This window comes from Salvelinus alpinus, chromosome 17 (genome assembly GCF_045679555.1).
Source record: "Salvelinus alpinus chromosome 17, SLU_Salpinus.1, whole genome shotgun sequence".
Taxonomy (NCBI): domain Eukaryota; kingdom Metazoa; phylum Chordata; class Actinopteri; order Salmoniformes; family Salmonidae; genus Salvelinus; species Salvelinus alpinus.
The window spans coordinates 47,550,121-47,575,000 of NC_092102.1; the positions used below are offsets into that span (position 1 = coordinate 47,550,121).

The 24,880-nt window shown below is 42.4% G+C and overlaps 2 protein-coding genes across 6 annotated transcripts in view; both read left to right on the plus strand.

Moving 5' to 3' along the window:
- The window catches only part of LOC139543080 (aerolysin-like protein), a 75,437-nt gene that overhangs the window by 26,684 nt on the left and 23,873 nt on the right, over window positions 1-24,880 (plus strand). The window lies entirely within an intron of this gene.
- LOC139543077 (aerolysin-like protein) lies at window positions 1,194-8,772 on the plus strand. 4 transcript variants are annotated; one of them, XM_071349222.1, is made up of 4 exons: window positions 1,376-1,508; window positions 4,249-4,279; window positions 7,132-7,641; window positions 7,903-8,772. In XM_071349222.1, exons 3-4 carry the CDS (start codon window positions 7,159-7,161, stop codon window positions 8,350-8,352), a joined length of 933 nt encoding a protein of 310 aa, XP_071205323.1. In that variant the 5' UTR covers window positions 1,376-1,508; window positions 4,249-4,279; window positions 7,132-7,158; the 3' UTR covers window positions 8,353-8,772. The 4 variants fall into 4 exon arrangements, with proteins under 4 accessions (XP_071205322.1, XP_071205321.1, XP_071205323.1 ...); XM_071349223.1 differs by having other exon boundaries at window positions 1,380-1,504; XM_071349221.1 differs by lacking the exon at window positions 4,249-4,279 and having other exon boundaries at window positions 1,194-1,504.

Genomic DNA, 24,880 nt, shown 5'->3' on the forward strand with positions numbered 1-24,880 from the left:
TTTGCCACCAATGGCGGACTCATGACCAAGTTCATCGGGTTTGCGTCAGATGCTGACATCGAACCCACGTCGAACCCGCAAGGGGTATACTCCCTCTCCCCCTCTAAAGTACTCCACGTCGCCGGTCTACTAACCACCATTCCTGGCAAACATCATTACGGACACCTGGACTTCCTCATTGCGCACACCTGTACGTGTTTGCTTTAACATCTCCAGTTAACTGATAATGTCATAATTTAATATGGACTTCAGGTGTCCCTGATGTTCAATTTCCAACACACACATTTGTCATGATTAGCACAATAAAAATGTGTTAATCAGGGTGAAAGAAACCCCACTGGTGTTCCCAGCCAGAGCTTCACTGTTGGACCACCACGGAGAAATCAACCATAAGTTTGTGATGCCAGAATTGAGGTGGAAATTCACCACTAAGGACTCAAAGTAAACTCAAAGTAAATGAAGCAATCTTTATTTGTTTAATGTACGGAGAGGTTTACAAACCTTGGTATAGGTCTACTGAAGCTCTGAAGGGGCAAAGCAACAAGGTTTTTAGAAATGTAGGTATGATTTAGGGGTTGTTCCTGCATGCGGCTGGCTGTTATCATTCAGGCTCAGTCCCCAAAGAAATTGAGCAAAGTCTCATATTTTAACTTCCAGAAAATGTTCTGGGCATTCTGACAATTCATCTGAGGGGGAGGTTATGACCGTGTCCCTTTGTGTATTTATCCAGTCACCTTCACGAATCATGATAAACAGAACAGAGAATGCATACAGCTTGTACAATTCACTGCTGTCTTCAGTATAAGACATTTTCCACCACATAGGCTTTAAACTTGTAGAATGTTTTGATGAAAAAAACTACAGTCTCAGAAAAAAGGAATCCAAAATGGTTATCAGGATCTCCCCATAAGAGAACCATTTTTGGTTCCAAATAGAACTCTTTGTGGTTTCAGGTAGAACTCTTTGGGTTCCTTGCAGAACTCGACATGGAACTCAAAAGGTTTCTACCTGGAACCAAAAAGAGTTCTTCAAAGGGTTCTCCTATGGGGACAGCCAAAGAACCATTTTAGGTTCTAGATATCCCCTTTCTTCTTAGAGTGTATAGTATGAGTAGAGAAAGGTGTTGTTGCATTTGAGCATGTTTTGGCAAGTGACTGGAAACCACCAATATGTGTCGCCACTTCCAGCAAGAAGAGGAAGTGTTGCCAGGAGTGGTTACAACTGTTGATACAAGTTTGTCATGATTAGCACAATACAATGTCTTAATCAGGGTCAAAGGGTTTGTGTCAATTTCAATAGAAAACTACTGATGCACATCATTGTATTGACGTGGGGGGAGTTTTGCTGCTTTATAAGAGAGTGCTTCTCCACTCCAGAGACACGTATCCACTGATGCATCTTTGATGTTAAACAACTGAACTTCACTCGGAATCTCGGAACCAATCAGTTTTCTTCCATCAAGATCTTCTATAGTCATCCTTAACACTGAGGACTGCATAACATTGTACGTAAGTACACAATGTCCCGAAATAACTCATCTTGCTATATGAGGAATATTTGAGAGCTATATATTTATTTTGACCAACTTATTAACAAAACATTTCAGGGAACAAATGCTTCCTATACTCTGAAACAGTTCCTACATCAGTTATAAAGTTTAGCTGAACAAGCATGGTATGGGCTTGTTGTCCCCCAATATTAAATTTGGGAGGGGACTACGGATCTGTCTCTGTCTGTCCGTCTGTATGTTTGTTTGTATGTTAGTAAAACAATATATCTCTGAGAGCACTGGGCTGATTTTGACAAAACTTGGGTGAATGATTCGTCTTGCCATAGAGATCCAACATTTACAAAATTACACTGATTTGCCAATGTGGGAGCTATGGCAATTAACTGCAATTTGTTAGTCACATGCAATATCTAAATTGGCCCAAATCAAATCAAATCAAATGTTATTTGTCAGATGCGCAGGTGTCACCTTACAGTGAAATGCTTACTTACGAGCCCTTAACCAACAATGCAGTTTTAAGAAAATACCCCCCAAATAAAAAATTTAAAAAGTAATAGATAAGAATAACAAATAATAGCAGCAGCATAATGTAAAAACAAACAAAATAGCTTGGTTGGTTGATAGCCGATAAGACGGCAGCCCTTCCCTCTGTCACCATCGTGAAATAAATAGGGGATACTGCATCATTCGTGGGGGACAACATGTTTACTGTTGCCTTGTTTTCACATGGTTGACTTTGGCCTCCTATTGTTCTGTTTTGAATTCAAAAGTGGGATGTTAGTATGATGTTTAATGTGAGGTGAGTAGACTGTTGAGTGTAGTGTTTTACATCAAGCTGTCTCTTCATCTTGAATACACTGATTGACACATCTGGCATTGGGTACTGAAATGTCAGGTTCCAAATTATTGAACTGCAGGGAAAGGTGAACTGAGAGAGGAAGTTCTTCATGCCAGCAATTTTGCTCTGTTAAAGCTGCAGCAGGTCAGTCTGTAGAAAGCAGACTTTGCTAGCAATAGTCCATCAAGTTAACTGGAAAGTTGACGATTTTCAAAGTAGGTGACTGGTGCTATCTCGACAAAAAACAGACTTTGTTCAGTCACTTCACCAACTTCATTATCCTTAATTTAAATGTAATGCATAAACAGGCATGTTACCAACAAACAAAAAAAATTCTGGCTCCAACTTCTGCTCCTCTGTGTGCAGCGATAGACCCTGTCGCAGCTGAACAGGAGGGGAGGGACTCAACTCTCTCACACACTCTCGTTCGCTTTCTGTGCCTTCTGCCTGCAGACATAAATGTTAATAAATCCCAAATAATGAAGTTGATATAATTCCTCACGTATATTTATCTGTTTAAATCAAATTATTTGTGCACATTAGGTACCTCCCTACTAGGGACATGATTGGCTGGAATGATATTTCAGAGTGATTGCAGAGTGAAGGGCAGTCAAAGAAGCTGGATCTACTCTCAGAATATTTTACATACTGATAGCTGACAGTGTGTGATGACAATTTCACCAAATTTAAAAATAAATCTGACCTAATGCAGCTTTAAAATGGAAGCTTACTTGAATTAAATTAGAGAATCTATTTCCATCTTTGAATCTGAGGCCTGCATACGTGTTGTATGTTAGTAAAAACAAATCTTAACAACTCATCTTGCTAAGTGGGGAACAAAAAAGATGAACTAATGTTGATTTGACTACTAATTAACTGCACATTTCATGGAACAAATGGTTCCTAAATGATGAAACAGTTGACTTACTGGTCATTATTTGTAGTTCATCAGTATATATGACATGATTTTTTTCTACTCACATTGTTCACTTTGGCCTACTATTGTTTTTGTTTTCACATGGTGGATGTTGGCCTGCTCTGCTGATCCTGTGTAATATATGTTCAGGTCAGTGACTAAACACAGGTTTCTCTAGCTATTCATATTTCTTGTTGCATGTTCATTTTGTATTTATACTATATTATCACAATGATTAATTTGACTCAGATATGCAGATGTGGTATGACAGTATGATGTTTAGTTGTTCCTATATAGTAGACTGTTGAGTCTAGTGCTTTATACCAAACTTTCCTTTTCATCTTGATTTGACTAACACAACTAGTATTTCATACTGAAATGACAGATTCTAAATGTTTAAACTGCAGGTAAAGGTGAACTGCACTGCAGCTCTAACATGTGTAAAGCGTTTATGGGCTTCTGTCTACACTTTCTACCAGGCAATATGGAGAAGAGCAGGCGCTACCTTGTGATCATAGATATTCATATTTAGGGTCTTAAAGGACATGGTTCAAGAATAGGGCAATACAAATCATGACTACACTACCAATGATGCAGCTGCTTGCACACTACAGAGTAGCATCACATGCCGGTAAAAGAAAATACTTTACCTTTCTGAAACCATTTGAAATCGAGGTAAAGTTTGTATCTACATTCAGTAATGAAGTTTGAATGATTCAGGTATTAGGTGTTACTTGACTAAACCTGAGGGTTAGTTTTAATTGGACAGGTACTTTAAAAGGTTGACAGACCCTGTTCTATATTAGACATTGTCAAAATATATTAGTACATACCTGTAAATACTGCAGCCTGTGTTAATGGATATTGTACTATATTATAATATATTAATACATACCTGTGAATACTGCAGCCTTCTTAAAGAATATTGTTCTATATTAAGGAATATTGTTCTATATTGAGTCATGTCAATCTTTATTCTTTCAGATATTTCAAAACAGCAACTTTTTTTGGAAAGGTGAATTTCAGCACCATAAACACCTCATATCCTGATGTAGAATCTATTACATTCATACTCATCATTATAGGGCAGGTTATCATATTCTGATGAGCATCTATTACAATCATACTCATCATTATAGGGCAGGTTATCATATTCTGATGAGCATCTATTACATTCATACTCATCATTATAGGGCAGGTTATCATATTCTGATGAGCATCTATTACATTCATACTCATCATCATAGGGCAGGTTATCATATTCTGATGTAGAATCTATTACATTCATACTCATCATTATAGGGCAGGTTATCATATTCTGATGAGCATCTATTACATTCATACTCATCATTATAGGGCAGGTTATCATATTCTGATGAGCATCTATTACATTCATACTCATCATTATAGGGCAGGTTATCATATTCTGATGTAGAATCTATTACATTCATACTCATCATTATAGGGCAGGTTATCATATTCTGATGAGCATCTATTACATTCATACTCATCATTATAGGGCAAGTTATCATATTCTGATGAGCATCTATTACATTCATACTCATCATTATAGGGCAGGTTATCATATTCTGATGTAGAATCTATTACATTCATACTCATCATTATAGGGCAGGTTATCATATTCTGATGTAGAATCTATTACATTCATACTCATCATTATAGGGCAGGTTATCATATTCTGATGTAGAATCTATTACATTCATACTCATCATTATAGGGCAGGTTATCATATTCTGATGTAGAATCTATTACATTCATAATCATCATTATAGGGCATGTTATCATATACTGATGAGCATCTATTACAATCATACTCATCATTACAGGGCAGGTTATTATATTCTGATGTAGAATCTATTACATTCATAATCATCATTATAGGGCAGGTTATCATATTCTGATGTAGAATCTATTACATTCATAATCATCATTATAGGGCAGGTTATCATATTCTGATGAGCATCTATTACAATCATACTCATCAATATAGGGCAGGTTATCATATTCTGATGAGCATCTATTACAATCATACTCATCATTATAGGGCAGGTTATCATATTCTGATGTAGCATCTATTACATTCATACTCATCATTATAGGTCAGGTTATCATATTCTGATGTAGCATCTATAAAATGTGTAGTCATCACTATTCATGAGTATTCGTAATTATAGCAACATATGAAATAATTGTATAAGTGCATAGAGACGTGCTCACTTACACAACAATATGTTTCATTACATATAAGTCACCAAGTTGATCAGGAAGAAACAGCAGGAGGTAGAGTGGGGAGGTGCTGGGAGTAGGAGAGGGACTCCATGGTGTTGATCAGGAAGAAACAGCAGGAGGTAGAGTGGGGAGGTGCTGGGAGTAGGAGAGGGACTCCATGGTGTTGATCAGGAAGAAACAGCAGGAGGTAGAGTGGGGAGGTGCTGGGAGTAGGAGAGGGACTCCATGGTGTTGATCAGGAAGAAACAGCAGGAGGTAGAGTGGGGAGGTGCTGGGAGTAGGAGAGGGACTCCATGGTGTTGATCAGGAAGAAACAGCAGGAGGTAGAGTGGGGAGGTGCTGGGAGTAGGAGAGGGACTCCATGGTGTTGATCAGGAAGAAACAGCAGGAGGTAGAGTGGGGAGGTGCTGGGAGTAGGAGAGGGACTCCATGGTGTTGATCAGGAAGAAACAGCAGGAGGTAGAGTGGGGAGGTGCTGGGAGTAGGAGAGGGACTCCATGGTGTTGATCAGGAAGAAACAGCAGGAGGTAGAGTGGGGAGGTGCTGGGAGTAGGAGAGGGACTCCATGGTGTTGATCAGGAAGAAACAGCAGGAGGTAGAGTGGGGAGGTGCTGGGAGTAGGAGAGGGACTCCATGGTGTTGATCAGGAAGAAACAGCAGGAGGTAGAGTGGGGGGGTGCTGGGAGTAGGAGAGGGACTCCATGGTGTTGATCAGGAAGAAACAGCAGGAGGTAGAATGGGGAGGTGCTGGGAGTAGGAGAGGGACTCCATGGTGTTGCTCAGGAAGAAACAGCAGGAGGTAGAGTGGGGAGGTGCTGGGAGTAGGAGAGGGACTCCATGGTGTTGATCAGGAAGAAACAGCAGGAGGTAGAGTGGGGAGGTGCTGGGAGTAGGAGAGGGACTCCATGGTGTTGATCAGGAAGAAACAGCAGGAGGTAGAGTGGGGAGGTGCTGGGAGTAGGAGAGGGACTCCATGGTGTTGATCAGGAACAAACAGCAGGAGGTAGAGTGGGGAGGTGCTGGGAGTAGGAGAGGGACTCCATGGTGTTGATCAGGAAGAAACAGCAGGAGGTAGAGTGGGGAGGTGCTGGGAGTAGGAGAGGGACTCCATGGTGACTCCGATTCCTAGCTGAGGAGGAAGGAATGGGTGTGATAGATTCCAGACGAATAGAGATGTACAAATCAGAGGAGGGTGGAGGACAAGGAGGAGTTAGGATTAATTTAAGAACGTGTCATTCTCAGTGACCAGAGGATTGTGCAACGATTTACTCACCCTAGACCAGAGCTACCGTCCTGTATTTTTTCATTACAATCCCAATCTAGTCCACCTGATTCTAATAATTAACTGTTTGGTATACTGAATCAGGTTAGTTACAACTGGGGCTGGAGTGAAAACCTACAGGAGGGTAGCTCTCCAGGAACATGGTTAGAGAGCCCTGCCCTAGACTGATGTGTTGCTCGACCTCTAGTTCCAACCATGAGTCATTATATCCCTTGGTTATTGTTTGATCCTTTCATCTTGTTCTTTAATTTACTTTTGGTGCTTCGAATGTATGAATCAGATCTGAGTTTGAGTTAGAGGTTTCTTAAATGTATCTGTACAAATTTGTATTTCAGGTTACGTGACGCACACACACACTCAACATGGCAACCACACTGCATTTGATCGGTGGTGGAGGAGGCAGTTCATTTGAATTCCACGGCATGGACAACGGTGCCACCCTCAAGAAGATTGGAGTGGCGGTGGAAGGCTGGCAGATCAAAGCTGTGCGGGCGGAGCTGACCGACGGGCGCGTTGCGACCTTTGGAAATTCGCACACTTTCAGTGAGTTTGAGTTTGAACTCGGCGAGCGCATCACCAAGCTGTCGCTGTGGGGTAACGGCGCCGGCACACGTCTGGGTGCCATCAAGTTCACAACGAGTAAGAACCGGCAGTTTTTTGAAAAAATGACCAGCTGGCCACTGAAGACTGAGTACACCATAGATGTGGGGTCCGGAATCTGCCTGGGGCTGCAGGGCAGGTCTGGCTCGGACATCGACTGCATGGGCTTCCTCTTCATCAACACCGTCAAGTCGTCCGTGCTGACCGACATGGAGTATCCCACCCTGTCCCTCTTCAAACCCCAGGTGTGTGTAGACGGCTCAGGAAAACTCTACCGATGCTCTAACATTAAGGGGGCTGTCCACTTTAAAACATATAATCCAAAATGGGGGTCGATATTCATCAGGCATCTCATTTCTAGGACAGTCACACACACATACAGACACATTAGTTATTATTGTTGGCTTTCTAAAAATCTATTGATCAGTTCCTCACTGATGATTAGTTCTAAAATTGTCTTTGTCTTGTCTGAACAATTTGTATCTTTGTGTGTGTGTTGATTTTAGGTGACCCCAGAATATGTGAAATCCGTGTCCCACCACAATGACACCTCATTGGTTCAAGAAGAGTCCATTACATACAGCAAGACCCTGACCAAGACTTCCTCCTGGTCCGTCAGGAACAAGATAGAATCCACATTGAATGTGTCGGTCAAAGCAGGGATCCCGGATCTGGTCGAGGTGTCATCAGGGTTCAGCTTGACCGTAGGAGTGGAGCAATCCACCAGCCTGCAGAAGACAGAGACCATAACAGAATCAGATACCATCAACCTGAAGATCCCGCCAGGGAAGACCATGGATGTTGAGATCACAGTGGGGAGAGCAAATATCGACCTCGACTACAGGGCCACAGTGAAAGTCACCTGCATGAATGGCAGTCAGCTGGTCTTCCCATCCAACGGCATCTACACTGGTGTGACTTACACTTCAGCGAGGGTATCCACAAAGGAGAGATGAGACAAGTGTATGACATCATGAATAATATGCACAGTGATAGAATGTGACACCATGACTAATTCTTTGTGTGCCTTCTCTGTTATTATGATAATCTTTGAGTGATTCTGATTGAACCCAGTTGATTCAGCTCTTCTGTTATTATGATAATCTTTGAGTGATTCTGATTGAACCCAGTTGATTCAGCTCTTCTGTTATTATGATAATCTTTGAGTGATTCTTATTGAACCCAGTTGATTCAGCTCTTCTGTCTCAGCAGAGGGTATAACAACAGATGTGTGATTCCTACAATCCGTTGCCTTTTGTGTCCAATTACATTTTAACACATGTGTTGTGTGAATTATTGAACAACATTCACTATAGAACAATGTTATGTAACTATAATTCATTTCATTTATAATAAACCATTTGTCTGGAGTGTCAGTAAGCTTCCGCCCTATCCCCAGTTAAGTTTATTCATCTTCCATTGGATATGCTATTCATAAAATTCACAAATATTGTAATTATCATTCCAATATTTTGATGATCATTACATTGAGTTGTAATCTTTCTAACTAATTGTTAGTCGTGATTCATTTATTATTTAATTTAAGAATCATCTAATGTGTTTGTTAGCACACATGCAGTCACACTCACACACGCACAGAGTTTTTACCTCTGGTTGCACATTTAACATGCTGGTAGAAATGAGGTAGAATGGATTTAAGTTATCCTGCATTGAGGTCCCCGGCCACTAGGAGCGCCGCCTCTGGATGAGCATTTTCCTGTTTGCTTATGGCCTTATACAGCTCATTGAGTGCGTGTTAGTGTGAGCATCGGTTTGTGGTGGTAAATAGACAAGTACTAAGAATATAGACTAAAAACTATCTTCGGCCTGACAGTAGAGAAAATAGATGATCATTATAAGAGGGTAAAGGTAATGGGCTATATTTCACATACTTCCTACACATCACATCACCTGCTGGAGGCACAGACAGATAGCTGTAAATGGACCAGTAAAGATGTAATTATATAGCTCTATGGTAAAACTTTGGAAAACCTCAGACATGAAAAGACAAAAAAATATAATTTCATTGAACCCTGAAGATAGTTTTGGTGTAACTCCTGGTGAGATTTTTACAGAGAGAGAGAGACAGACACACATGGACACTACAGGTCAAAGAGGGAGTGCTGATCTGGCAGAGCCCGACATGCCCCAACATCAACATAACAATAAACACTAGTCTCCTAGTCGATACTTTCAACCCCACTTCACCCCAAAATAACTGGAAATATTCACTTTCATCCTCTGATCTTCATACCAAACTATTTTTATTTTATTTTACTAGGCAAGTCAGTTAAGAACAAATTCTTATTTTCAATGATGGCCTAGGAACAGTGGGTTAACTGCCTGTTCAGGGGCAGAACGACAGATTTGTACCTTGTCAGCTCGGGGATTTGAACTTGCAACCTTTCGGTTACTAGTCCAACGCTCTAACCACTAGGCTACCCTGCCGCGTGTGAGAAACAGACACACACACACACACACACACACACACAGACACACACGTTTGTTATCAGCATTCTGAGCTATAGGGAATAGAACCAAGATATAACACATATCCTGTTTACACATGGATGCTAAACATGTGTTTACTCTTTGCCTGCCATATGTGAAATCTAAAATCAGTCACAGAGGGGAGGGGTTAGAGTGGTTGTGGATCCCATGGACACCTAATAATCTGCGTGCTCCAGGGCCGGAGAGAAAAAACAGAGAACTAATGGATTAGATACTAAAATAGGGCCGCTGTTTGTTTTAATCAGTCTGGTGACACAGGGAGCTTTTGAAAGCACAGGGGGAAGAGAGTCTGGAGGGAGAGATTGAGATGGGGGAGGTCGGGGTGAATGACCCACCAAACCATGGCAGTCTGGGGGGTGGCTAGCCATGGAGAGTTCACTGCCAGCCATGGAAGCCACTCACTCAACAAGTGAGTATGAGCATAAAAGTGACTTCAACATGATAAAGGCTGACAAAGATATTTAATTTAAAAACAAACAGTTTTTAGCGGTCCAAGCTCTTAGAGGTTAGAATTATGTGTTTGCTGAAACGTCTTCCAAGGCAGAGAGAAGGTGGCCAACACAATTTTCCCATTTGCAGCTGCTTTCTATTCTACAATGTGTACCTTTTTTTATTCAATCACTTCAGTACCCCGACCTCTTTCTCCTTCTCTGGAGCGAGAGTTCTCACAGCATATTATTTTCTCTGGCGAAGTCACTTAGTATGATTCACTTAGGTTCTGAGTTGTGGCTGTGTCATAGCTGTGTGATTACAGTGTGTCAGAGTTCCTTTAATCGCTCCTTTCTCAGAACTGTGCAGGGACCTGTGGATTTAAGGGCTCAACTCTCTCCACAGTCTCTGGTTTCCCATTTGGTGTAAATTTTCTGAATCCCGCTTTATGTGTGTCTGTATGCAGCTGGTGGAGGTCCTTAGTGGGTGACCTCCCACCACATTGTGCATTAGATACAGAAAGATGACAAGCTGAATCTGAGAGGGGGATTTGAGACTAAGGACCATGTTGAGGGTCAGTAGAGGGTCTGAGACTAAGGACCATGTAGAGGGTCTGAGACTAAGGACCATGTTGAGGGTCAGTAGAGGGTCTGAGACTAAGGACCATGTAGAGGGTCTGAGACTAAGGACCATGTTGAGGGTCAGTAGAGGGTCTGAGACTAAGGACCATGTTGAGGGTCAGTAGGGGGTCTGAGTATAGGACCATGTTGTTTTCCGTGGGACAGAAGAGCCTCTTAAAGAAGAAGTTACAGGTCTGTGAGAGCCAGAAATCTTGTTTGTTTGTAGGTGACCAAATACTTATTTTCCACCATAATTTTCAAATAAATTCATTAATAATCCTACAATGTGATTTTCTGGATTTTTTTTTCTCATTTTGTCTGTCATAGTTGAAGTGTACCTATGATGAAAATTACAGGCCTCTCTCATCTTTTTAAGTGGTAGAACTTGCACAATTGGTGGCTGACTAAATACTTTTTTGCCCCACTGTATATATACAGTTGAAGTCGAAAATGTACATACTCCTTAGCCCAATACATTTAAACTCAGTTTTTCACAATTCCTGACATTTAATCCTAGTAAAAAATTCCCTGTCTTAGGTCATTTAGGATCACCACTTTAGTTTAAGAATGTGAAATGTCAGAATAATAGTAGAGAGAATTATTAATTTCAGCTTTAATTTCTTTCATCACATTCCCAGTGAGTCAGAAGTTTACATACACTCAGTTAGTATTTGGTAGCATTGCCTTTAAATTGTTGAACTTCGGTCAAACGTTTCGGGTAGCCATCCACAAGCTTCCCACAATAAGTTGGGGGAATTTTGGCCCATTCCTCCTGACAGAGCTGGTGTAACTGAGTCAGGTTTGTAGGCCTCCTTGCTTTTTAAATTTCTGCCCACAAATGTTCTATGGGATTGAGGTCAGAGCTTTGTGATGGCCACTCCAATACCTTGACTTTGTTGTACTTAAGCCATTTTGCCACAACTTTGGAAGTATGCTTGGGGTCATTGTTCATTTGGAAGACCCATTTGCGACCAAGCTTTAACATCCTGACTGATGTCTTGAGATGTTGCCTCAATATATCCACATCATTTTCATCCCTCATGATGCCATATATTTTGTGAAGTGCACCAATCCCTCCTGCAGCAAAGCACCCCCACAACATGATGCTGCCACCCCCGTGCTTCATGTTTGGGATGGTGTTCTTCGGCTTGCAAGGCTCCCCCTTTTTCCTCCAAACATAACGATGGTCATTATGGCCAAACAATTCTATTTTTGTTTCATCAGACCAGAGGACTTTTCTCCATGTGCAGTTGCAAACCGTAGACTGGGTTTTTATGGCGGTTTTGGAGCAGTGGCTTCTTCCTTGCTGAGCGGCCTTTCAGGTTATGTCGATATAGGTCTCATTTACTGTGGATATAGATACTTTTGTACCTGGTTCCTCCAGCATCTCCACAAGGTCCTTTGCTGTTGTTCTGGGATTGATTTGCACTTTTTGCACCAAAGTACATTCATCTCTAGGACACAGAACGCGTCTCCTTCCTGAGCGGTATGACAGCTGCGTGGTCCCATGGTGTTTATACTTGCGTGCTATTGTTTGTACAGATGAACGTGGTACTTTCAGCCGTTTGGAAATTGCTCCCAAGGATGAACCAGACTTGTGGAGGTCTACAATTGTTTTTCTGAGGTCTTGGCTGATTTCTTTTGATTTTCCCATGATGTCAAGCAAAGAGGCACTGAGTTTGAAGGTAGGCCTTGAAATACATCCACAGGTACACCTCCAATTGACTCAAATTGATATCCGCATGTATGGTTCCCACCGTGAAGCATGGAGGAGGCGGTGTGATTAATGGTGTGGGGGTTCTTTGTTGGTGACACTGTCAGTAATTTATTTTTGATTTTAAGGCACAGTTAGGCAGGGTAGCCTAGTGGTTAGAGCGATGGACTAGTAACCGGAAGGATGCAAGTTTGAATCCCCAAGCTGACAAGCTACAAATCTGTTGTTCTGCCCCTGAACAAGGCAGTTAACCCATTGTTACTAGGCCGTCATTGAAAATAAGAATTTGTTCTTAACACCCCGGCCGTCCTACAATCTAAGCTTGATGCCCTCAATCTCACACAAATTATCAATGAATTATCAATTAACCTACCAGGTACAACCCCAAATCTGTAAACACGGGCACTCTCAAAGATATCATCCTAACCAACCTGCCATCCAAATACACCTCTGCTCTCTTCAACCAGGATCTCAGCGATCACTGCCTCATTGTCTGTGTCAATAATGGGTCTGCGGTCAAATGACCACCCATCATCACTGTCAAACACTCCCTAAAACACTTCAGCGAGCAGGCCTTTCTAATCGACCTGGCTCGGGTGTCCTGGAAGGATATTGACCTCATTCCGTCAGTAGAGGATGCCTGGTTGCTTTTTAAAAGTGCTTTTCTCACCATCTTAAATAAGCATTCCCCATTCAATAAAATGTAGAACCAGGAACAGATATGGTTCACTCCAGAACTGACTGCCCTTGACCAGCACAAAAACATGCTGTGGCGTACTGCAGTAGCATCGAATAGCCCCCGCGATGTGGAACTTTTCACGGAAGTTAGGAACTAATATTCACAGGCAGTTAGGAAAACAAAGGCTTGCTTTTTCAAACAGAAATTTGCATCCTGCAGCACAAACTCCAAAATGTTCTGGGACACTGTGAAGTCCATGGAGAATAATAGCACCCAGCTGCCCACTGCACTGAGGCTAGGAAACACTGTCACCACCGATAAATCCACGATAATTGAGAATTTCAAAAAGTATTTTTCTACGGCTGGCCATGCTTTCCACCTGGCCAGCCCTACCCCGGTCAACAGCTTCTCTTTTGTATCGTCTGAGATCCCCAAAGATTGGAAAGCTGCCGCAGTCATCCAGCTCTTCAAAAGGGGTGACACTCTAGACACAAACTGTTACAGACCTATATCTATCCTACCCTGTCTTTCTAAGGTCTTCGAAAGCCAAGTTAACAAACAGATCACTGACCATTTCGAATCCCACCGTACCTTCTCCGCTAGGCTACCTGGTTTCCGAGCTGGTCATGGGTGCACCTCAGCCACGCTCAAGGTCCTAAATGAAATCATAACCGCCATCGATAAGAGACAAAACTGTGCAGCTTTATTCATCGACCTGGTCAAGGCTTTCGACTCTGTCAATCACCACATTCGTATCGGCAGACTCCACAGCCTTGGTTTCTCAAATGACTGCCTCGCCTAATCACCAATTACTTCTCATACAGAGTTCAGTGTGTCAAATCGGAAAGCCTGTTTTCCGGACCTCTAGCAATCTCTATGCGGGTGCCACAGGGTTCAATTCTCGGGCCGACTCTTTTCTCTGTATACATCAATGATGTCGCTCTTGCTGCTGGTGATTCTCTGATCCACCTCTACGCAAACGACACCATTCTGTATACTTCTGGCCCTTCTTAGGACAATGTGTTAACTAACCTCCAGACGAGCTTCAATGCCATACAACTCTCCTTCCGTGGCCTCCAACTGCTCTTAAATGCAAGTAAAACTAAATGAATGCTCTTCAACCGATCGCTGCCCTCAAATACCTAGGTGTCTGGTAAAAATTTTAAGTCTCTTTCCAGACTCACATTAAACATCTCCAATCCAAAATGAAAGGTAGAATTGGCTTCCTCCTTCACTCATACTGCCAAACATACCCTCATAAAACTGACTATCCTACCATCATTGACTTCTGCGATGTCATTTACAAAATAGTCTCCAACACTCTACTCAGCAAACTGGATGTAGCCTATCACAGTGCCATCTGTTTTGTCACTAAAGCCCCATATACTACCACTGTGACCTGTATGCTCTCATTGGCTGGCCCTCGCTACATATTTGTCGCCAAACCCACTGGCTCCAGGTCATCTATAAGTCTTTGCTAGGTAAAGCCCCGCCTTATCTCAGCTCACTGGTCACCATAGCAACACCCACCTGTAGCACGTGCTCCAGCAGGTATATTTCACTGGTCATCCCCAAAGCCAACACCTCTTTTGGCCGCGTTTCCTTCCAGTTCTCTGCTGCCCATGACTGGAAAGAATTGCAAAAATTACTGAAGCTGGAGACTTATATCAAATGAAATCACATCAAATGTATTTATATAGCCCTTCTTACATCAGCTGATATCTCAAAGTGCTGTACAGAAACCCAGCCTAAAACCCCAAACAGCAAGCAATGCAGGTGTAGAAGCACGGTGGCTAGGAAAAACTCCCTAGTAAGGCCAAAACCTAGGAAGAAACCTAGAGAGGAACCAGGCTATGGGGGGTGGCCAGTCCTCTTCTGGCTGTGCCGGGTGGAGATTATAACAGAACATGGCCAAGATGTTAAAATGTCCATAAATGACCAGCATGGTCAAATAATAATAACCACAGTAGTTGTCGAGGGTGCAGCAAGTCAGCACCTCACGAGTAAATGTCAGTTGGCTTTTCATAGCCGATCATTAAGAGTATCTCTACCGCTCCTGCGGTCTCTAGAGAGTTGAAAACAGCAGGTCTGGGACAGGTAGCACGTCCGGTGAACAGGTCAGGGTTCCATAGCCGCAGGCAGAACAATTGAAACTGGAGCAGCAGCACGGACAGGTGGACTAGGCACAGCAAGGAGTCATCATGCCAGGTAGTCCTGAGGCATGGTCCTAGGACTCAGGTCCTCCGAGTGAGAGAAAGAAAGAGAGAAAGAGAGAATTAGAGAGAGCATACTTAAATTCACACAGGACACCGGATAAGACAGGAGAAGTACTCCAGATATAACAAACTAACCCTAGCCCCCCGACACATGAACTACTGCAGCATAAATACTGGAGGCTGAGACAGGAGGTGTCAGGAGACACTGTGGCCCCATCCGATGATACCCCCGGACAGGGCCAAACAGGAAGGATATAACCCCACCCACTTTGCCAAAGCACAGCCCCCACACCATATCTCCCTCACTAACTGTAAGCATCAGCTGTCAGTGCAGCTTACCAATCACTGTACCTGTACACAGCCCATCTGTAAATAGCACACCCAACTACCTCATCCCCATACTGTCATTTATTTTTTGCTCTTTTGCACCCCAGTACCTCTGCCCAGTACCTCTGCTTTCATCTGCACATCTTTAACTCCAGCGTTTAATTTCCAAATTTTCGCCAATATGGCCTATTAACCTTATTACATTTGCACACACTGTACATAGATTTTACTATTGTGTTATTGACTGTACATGTGTTTATCCCATGTGTAACTCTATGATGTTGTTTTTGTCGCACTGCATTGCTTTATCTTGGCCAGGTCGCATTTGTAAATGAGAACACAAGGTGTCTACAAGGTGTCAAAAGCGTTCCATAGGGTTGCTGGCTAATGTTGACTCCAATGCTTCCCACAGTTGTGTCAAGATGGCTGAATGTCGTTTCGATGGTGGACCATTCTTGACACACACGGGAAACTGTTGAGCATGAAAAACCCAGCAGTGTTGCAATTCTTGACACATACCGGTGTGCCTGGCACCTACTACCATACCCTGTTCAAAGGCACTTAAATATTTTGTCTTGCCCATTCACCCTCTGAATGGCACACGTACAAAATCCATGTCTTAATTGTCTCAAGGCTTAAAAATCCTTCTTTAGCCTGTCTCCCCTTCATCTACACTGATTGAAGTGGATTTAACAAGTGACATCAATAAGGGATCATAGCTTTCACCTGGATTCACCTGGTAAGTCTGTGTCACGGAAAGAGCAGGTGTTCTTAATGTTATGTGCACTCAGTGTATGTGTTACTTTTCACACACACAATAGATAATATACAGTGCATTCGGAAAGTATTCAGACCCCTTGACTTTTTCACGTTACGTTACAGCCTTATTCTAAAATTGATTAAATACTTTTTTTTTTACAAACAATACCCCATAATTACTAAGAAAAATTGCTTTTTAGAAATTATGGCAGAAAACTGAAATATTACATTTACATAAGTATCCAGACCCTTTACTCAGTATTTTGTTGAAGCACCTTTGGCGGCGATTACAGCCTCGAATCTTCTTGCTACAAGCTTGGCACTCATGCATTTGGGGAGTTTCTCCCATTCTTCTCAAGCTCTGTCAGGTTGGTTGGAGAGAGTCGCTACACAGCTATTTTCATGTCTCTCTAGAGATGTTCGATCGGATTCAAGACCAGGCTCTGGCTGGGCCACTCAAGGACATTCTGATCCTTGTCCCAAAGCCACTCCAGCATTGTCTTGGCTGTGTGCTTAGGGTTGTTGTACTTTTGGATTGTGAACCTTTGCCCCAGTCTGAGGTCCTGAGCGTCCTCAAGCAGGTTTTCATCAAGGATCTCTCTGTACTTTGCTCTGTTCATCTTTCCCTCGATCCTGACTAGTCTCCTAGTCCTTGCTGCTGAAAAATATTCCCACATCATGATGCTGTCACCACCATGCTTCACCTTTTCGATGGTGCCAGGTTTGCTCCAGACGTGACGCTTGACATTCAGGCCAAAGAGTTCAATCTTGGTTTCATCAGACCAGAGAATCTTGTCACCTCTCTGACCAAGGCCCTTCTCTCCTGATTGATCAGTTTGGCCTGGCGACCAGCTCTTGGTAGAGTCTTGGTGGTTCCAAACTTCTTCCATTTAAGAGGCCACTGTGTCCTTGGGGACCTTCAATGCTGCAGAAATATGTTGGTACCCTTCTCCAGATCTGTGCCTCGACACAATCCTGTCTCGGAGGTCTACGGACAATTCCTTCGACCTCATGGCTTGGTTTTTGCTCTGACATGCACTGTCAACTGTGGGACCGTGTTTACACAGGTATGTGCCTTTCCACATCATGTCCAATCAATTGAATTTCTCACATGGTGACTCCAAGTTGTAGAAACATCTCAAGGATGATTGAAACAGGATGCAACTGAGCTCAATTTCGACACTCATAGCAAAGGGTCTGAATGCTTACGTAAATGAGCTATTTCAGTTTTTTTTATTTATTATAATTTGCAAACATTTCAAAAAACAAAAAACCTGTTCTCGCTTTGTCATTATGGTATTGTCCTCCGCCAGCCTATTCCTTCTCCTTCGATGCCAGGTATCTTAAGTCATAGCCCTCCTGATGAGGTAAAAAATAATTGAATACATTTTAGAACAAGGCTGCTGTAAGGTTCTGTATTTATTTTCTTAGTCAACATTGTGTTCTGTTTCGTTGTCTCCTTGAACGTAGCTCTGTTTCTTTGTATTCTTGAACGTAGCCCTGTTTTTCATTTTTGTTCATTGATTTCACCTGTGTTCGTTACTGACCTGGTCTCATCAGCTCCTTATTTAGTTCAGTTCATTCTGTTTGTGCCTTTGTGAGGTATTGTTCGTTTTGACTCTACTAAGCCTTTTCCCAGCTTGTTTGTGAGAACCAGTTATAGCCTTCAATCCTAGTTTTGATTCACCTGCCTGTTTGCCTACCTGTGTATGACCATTGCCTGCGACCACTATCCTAACTTCTGTGAAGGCGAAATAAACACCTGCCACGCTCTATGTGTGAATCTACACCTTTTTCTCCCTGAGTATTCATTACAGCTGCAACATAACACATGTGGGAAAAGGCAAATCTATAGATTTCACTTGACTGGGAATACAGATATGCATCTGTTGGTCAAAGACACATAATAAAAAAGGTAGGGGAGTGGATCAGAAAACCAGTCAGTATCTGGTGTGACCACCATTTGCCTCATGTAGTGCGAAGTATCTCCTTCACATAAAGTTGATCAGGCTGTTGATTGTGACCTGTTTTCCCACTCTTCAACGGCTATGCGAAGTTAATGGATATTGGCTGGAACACGCTGTTGTACATGTCAATCCAGAGCATCCCAAACATGCACAATGGGTGACATGTCTGGTGGGTATGCAGGCCATGGAAGAACAGGAACATTTTTAGATGCCAGGAATTGTGTACAGATGCTTGCAACATGCATTTTCATTTTGTATTTATTTTTTATTAACCCTTTATTTTACTAGGCAAGTCAGTTAAGAACAGTTAAATTCTTATTTACAATGACGGCCTAACCCAGACGATGCTGGGCCAATTGTGCACCGCCCTATAGGACTCCCAATCACGGCCGGATGTGATACAGCCTGGATTCGAACCAGGGACTATAGTGACGCCTCTTGCACTGACATGCAGTGCCCGAGACCGCTGCTCCCCTCGGGAACTCGAATGCTGAAATGTGAGTTGATGTGGGCGGATGAATGGCACGACAATGGACCTCAGGATCTCATCACTTTATCTCTGTGCATTCAAATTGCCATCGATGAAGTGCAGTTGTACTTGTTGTCCCTAGTTCATGCCTGCTCATGACATAATCGCGCCGCCACCATGGGGAACTCTGTTCACAACATTGACATCAACAAACCGCATAACCACATGACACCATAGACATGGTCTGCGGTTGTGAGGCTGGTTGGAAGTGGTGACCTATTTTCTAAAACGACATGGCAGAAAAATATACATTAAATTCCCTGGCAACAGCTCTCGTGAACATTCCTGTGTTCAGCATGCCAATGGCACTCTTCCTCAACTTCATATGTCTGTGGCATTGTATTCTGCACATTTTAGAGTGGCCATTTATATTCCCCAGCACAAGGTTCACCTGTGTAATGATCATGCTGTTTAATCAGATTCTTGATATGCTACACCTGTCAGGTGGATGGATTATCTTGGCAAAGGGAAAATGCAAAACAGCGACATTTGAGAGAAATACTTTTTGGGGATGTTTTATTTCAGGTCATTAAACATGGGACCAACACTTTACATGGTGATTTATATTATTGTTCAGTGTATTCCCCAGGTGCTGCAGTGGGACCAACACTTTACATGGTGATTTATATTATTGTTCAGTGTATTCCCCCAGGTGCTGCAGTGGGACCAACACTTTACATGGTGATTTATATTATTGTTCAGTGTATTCCCCCAGGTGCTGCAGTGGGACCAACACTTTACATGGTGATTTATATTATTGTTCAGTGTATTCCCCCAGGTGCTGCAGTGGGACCAACACTTTACATGGTGATTTATATTATTGTTCAGTGTATTCCCCCAGGTGCTGCAGTGGGACCAACACTTTACATGGTGATATATATTATTGTTCAGTGTTTTCCCCCAGGTGATGCAGTGGGACCAATACTTTACATGGTGATATATATTATTGTTCAGTGTATTCCCCCAGGTGCTGCAGTGGGACCAACATTTTACATGGTGATTTATATTATTGTTCAGTGTATTCCCCAGGTGATGCAGTGGGACCAACATTTTACATGGTGATTTATATTATTGTTCAGTGTATTCCCCCAGGTGCTGCAGTGGGACCAACACTTTACATGGTGATTTATATTATTGTTCAGTGTATTCCCCCAGGTGATGCAGTGGGACCAACACTTTACATGGTGATTTATATTATTGTTCAGTGTATTCCCCCAGGTGATGCAGTGGGACCAACACTTTACATGGTGATTTATATTATTGTTCAGTGTTTTCCCCCAGGTGCTGCAGTGGGACCAACACTTTACATGGTGATTTATATTATTGTTCAGTGTATTCCCCCAGGTGCTGCAGTGGGACCAACACTTTACATGGTGATTTATATTATTGTTCAGTGTATTCCCCCAGGTGCTGCAGTGGGACCAACACTTTACATGGTGATTTATATTATTGTTCAGTGTATTCCCCCAGGTGATGCAGTGGGACCAACACTTTACATGGTGATTTATATTATTGTTCAGTGTATTCCCCCAGGTGCTGCAGTGGGACCAACACTTTACATGGTGATTTATATTATTGTTCAGTGTATTCCCCCAGGTGCTGCAGTGGGACCAACACTTTACATGGTGATATATAATATTGTTCAGTGTATTCCCCCAGGTGCTGCAGTGGGACCAACACTTTACATGGTGATTTATATTATTGTTCAGTGTATTCCCCCAGGTGCTGCAGTGGGACCAACACTTTACATGGTGATATATAATATTGTTCAGTGTATTCCCCCAGGTGCTGCAGTGGGACCAACACTTTACATGGTGATTTATATTATTGTTCAGTGTATTCCCCCAGGTGCTGCAGTGGGACCAACACTTTACATGGTGATATATATTATTGTTCAGTGTATTCCCCCAGGTGCTGCAGTGGGACCAACACTTTACATGGTGATTTATATTATTGTTCAGTGTATTCCCCCAGGTGCTGCAGTGGGAACAACACTTTACATGGTGATATATATTATTGTTCAGTGTATTCCCCCAGGTGATGCAGTGGGACCAACACTTTACATGGTGATTTATATTATTGTTCAGTGTATTCCCCCAGGTGATGCAGTGGGACCAACACTTTACATGGTGATTTATATTATTGTTCAGTGTATTCCCCCAGGTGCTGCAGTGGGACCAACACTTTACATGGTGATATATATTATTGTTCAGTGTATTCCCCCAGGTGATGCAGTGGGACCAATACTTTACATGGTGATTTATATTATTGTTCAGTGTATTCCCCCAGGTGATGCAGTGGGACCAACACTTTACATGGTGATTTATAGTATTGTTCAGTGTATTCCCCCAGGTGATGCAGTGGGACCAACACTTTACATGGTGATTTATATTATTGTTCAGTGTATTCCCCAGGTGCTGCAGTGGGACCAACACTTTACATGGTGATTTATATTATTGTTCAGTGTATTCCCCAGGTGCTGCAGTGGGACCAACACTTTACATGGTGATTTATATTATTGTTCAGTGTATTCCCCCAGGTGCTGCAGTGGGACCAACACTTTACATGGTGATTTATAGTATTGTTCAGTGTATTCCCCCAGGTGCTGCAGTGGGACCAACACTTTACATGGTGATTTATATTATTGTTCAGTGTATTCCCCCAGGTGCTGCAGTGGGACCAACACTTTACATGGTGATTTATATTATTGTTCAGTGTATTCCCCCAGGTGCTGCAGTGGGACCAACACTTTACATGGTGATTTATATTATTGTTCAGTGTATTTCCCCAGGTGATGCAGTGGGACCAACACTTTACATGGTGATTTATATTATTGTTCAGTGTATTCCCCCAGGTGCTGCAGTGGGACCAACACTTTACATGGTGATTTATATTATTGTTCAGTGTATTCCCCCAGGTGCTGCAGTGGGACCAACACTTTACATGGTGATTTATATTATTGTTCAGTGTATTCCCCCAGGTGCTGCAGTGGGACCAACACTTTACATGGTGATTTATATTATTGTTCAGTGTATTTCCCCAGGTGATGCAGTGGGACCAACACTTTACATGGTGATTTATATTATTGTTCAGTGTATTCCCCCAGGTGCTGCAGTGGGACCAACACTTTACATGGTGATTTATATTATTGTTCAGTGTATTCCCCCAGGTGCTGCAGTGGGACCAACACTTTACATGGTGATTTATATTATTGTTCAGTGTATTCCCCCAGGTGCTGCAGTGGGACCAACACTTTACATGGTGATATAAATTATTGTTCAGTGTATTCCCCCAGGTGCTGCAGTGGGACCAACACTTTACATGGTGATTTATATTATTGTTCAGTGTATTCCCCCAGGTGATGCAGTGGGACCAACACTTTACATGGTGATTTATATTATTGTTCAGTGTATTCCCCCAGGTGCTGCAGTGGGACCAACACTTTACATGGTGATTTATATTATTGTTCAGTGTATTCCCCCAGGTGCTGCAGTGGGACCAACACTTTACATGGTGATTTATATTATTGTTCAGTGTATTCCCCCAGGTGCTGCAGTGGGACCAACACTTTACATGGTGATATAAATTATTGTTCAGTGTATTCCCCCAGGTGCTGCAGTGGGACCAACACTTTACATGGTGATTTATATTATTGTTCAGTGTATTCCCCCAGGTGATGCAGTGGGACCAACACTTTACATGGTGATTTATATTATTGTTCAGTGTATTCCCCCAGGTGATGCAGTGGGACCAACACTTTACATGGTGATATATAGTATTGTTCAGTGTATTCCCCCAGGTGATGCAGTGGGACCAACACTTTACATGGTGATTTATATTATTGTTCAGTGTATTCCCCCAGGTGCTGCAGTGGGACCAACACTTTACATGGTGATTTATATTATTGTTCAGTGTATTCCCCCAGGTGATGCAGTGGGACCAACACTTTACATGGTGATTTATATTATTGTTCAGTGTATTCCCCCAGGTGCTGCAGTGGGACCAACACTTTACATGGTGATTTATATTATTGTTCAGTGTATTCCCCCAGGTGCTGCAGTGGGACCAACACTTTACATGGTGATTTATAGTATTGTTCAGTGTATTCCCCCAGGTGCTGCAGTGGGACCAACACTTTACATGGTGATTTATATTATTGTTCAGTGTATTCCCCAGGTGCTGCAGTGGGACCAACACTTTACATGGTGATTTATATTATTGTTCAGTGTATTCCCCAGGTGATGCAGTGGGACCAACACTTTACATGGTGATTTATATTATTGTTCAGTGTATTCCCCCAGGTGCTGCAGTGGGACCAACACTTTACATGGTGATTTATATTATTGTTCAGTGTATTCCCCCAGGTGCTGCAGTGGGACCAACACTTTACATGGTGATTTATATTATTGTTCAGTGTATTCCCCCAGGTGCTGCAGTGGGACCAACACTTTACATGGTGATTTATATTATTGTTCAGTGTATTCCCCCAGGTGCTGCAGTGGGACCAATACTTTACATGGTGATTTATATTATTGTTCAGTGTATTCCCCCAGGTGCTGCAGTGGGACCAACACTTTACATGGTGATATATATTATTGTTCAGTGTATTCCCCCAGGTGATGCAGTGGGACCAATACTTTACATGGTGATTTATATTATTGTTCAGTGTATTCCCCCAGGTGCTGCAGTGGGACCAACACTTTACATGGTGATTTATATTATTGTTCAGTGTTTTCCCCCAGGTGCTGCAGTGGGACCAACACTTTACATGGTGATTTATATTATTGTTCAGTGTATTCCCCCAGGTGCTGCAGTGGGACCAATACTTTACATGGTGATATATATTATTGTTCAGTGTATTCCCCCAGGTGCTGCAGTGGGACCAATACTTTACATGGTGATATATATTATTGTTCAGTGTATTCCCCCAGGTGCTGCAGTGGGACCAATACTTTACATGGTGATATATATTATTGTTCAGTGTTTTCCCCCAGGTGCTGCAGTGGGACCAATACTTTACATGGTGATATATATTATTGTTCAGTGTATTCCCCCAGGTGCTGCAGTGGGACCAACACTTTACATGGTGATTTATATTATTGTTCAGTGTATTCCCCCAGGTGCTGCAGTGGGACCAATACTTTACATGGTGATATATATTATTGTTCAGTGTATTCCCCCAGGTGATGCAGTGGGACCAACACTTTACATATTGATTTATATTATTGTTCAGTGTATTCCCCAGGTGATGCAGTGGGACCAACACTTTACATGGTGATTTATATTATTGTTCAGTGTATTCCCCCAGGTGCTGCAGTGGGACCAACACTTTACATGGTGATTTATATTATTGTTCAGTGTATTCCCCCAGGTGCTGCAGTGGGACCAACACTTTACATGGTGATTTATATTATTGTTCAGTGTATTCCCCCAGGTGCTGCAGTGGGACCAACACTTTACATGGTGATTTATATTATTGTTCAGTGTATTCCCCCAGGTGCTGCAGTGGGACCAACACTTTACATGGTGATTTATATTATTGTTCAGTGTATTCCCCCAGGTGCTGCAGTGGGACCAACACTTTACATGGTGATTTATATTATTGTTCAGTGTATTCCCCCAGGTGCTGCAGTGGGACCAACACTTTACATGGTGATTTATATTATTGTTCAGTGTATTCCCCCAGGTGATGCAGTGGGACCAACACTTTACATGGTGATTTATATTATTGTT

Bases quoted from the DNA above. Each gene is read 5' to 3' on its own strand.
- LOC139543077 (XM_071349221.1), top strand. From the start codon at position 7,159: ATGGCAACCACACTGCATTTGATCGGTGGTGGAGGAGGCAGTTCATTT. The intron at 7,642-7,902 runs GTGTGTGTAGAC...TGTTGATTTTAG, and splicing joins TGTCCCTCTTCAAACCCCAG to GTGACCCCAGAATATGTGAA.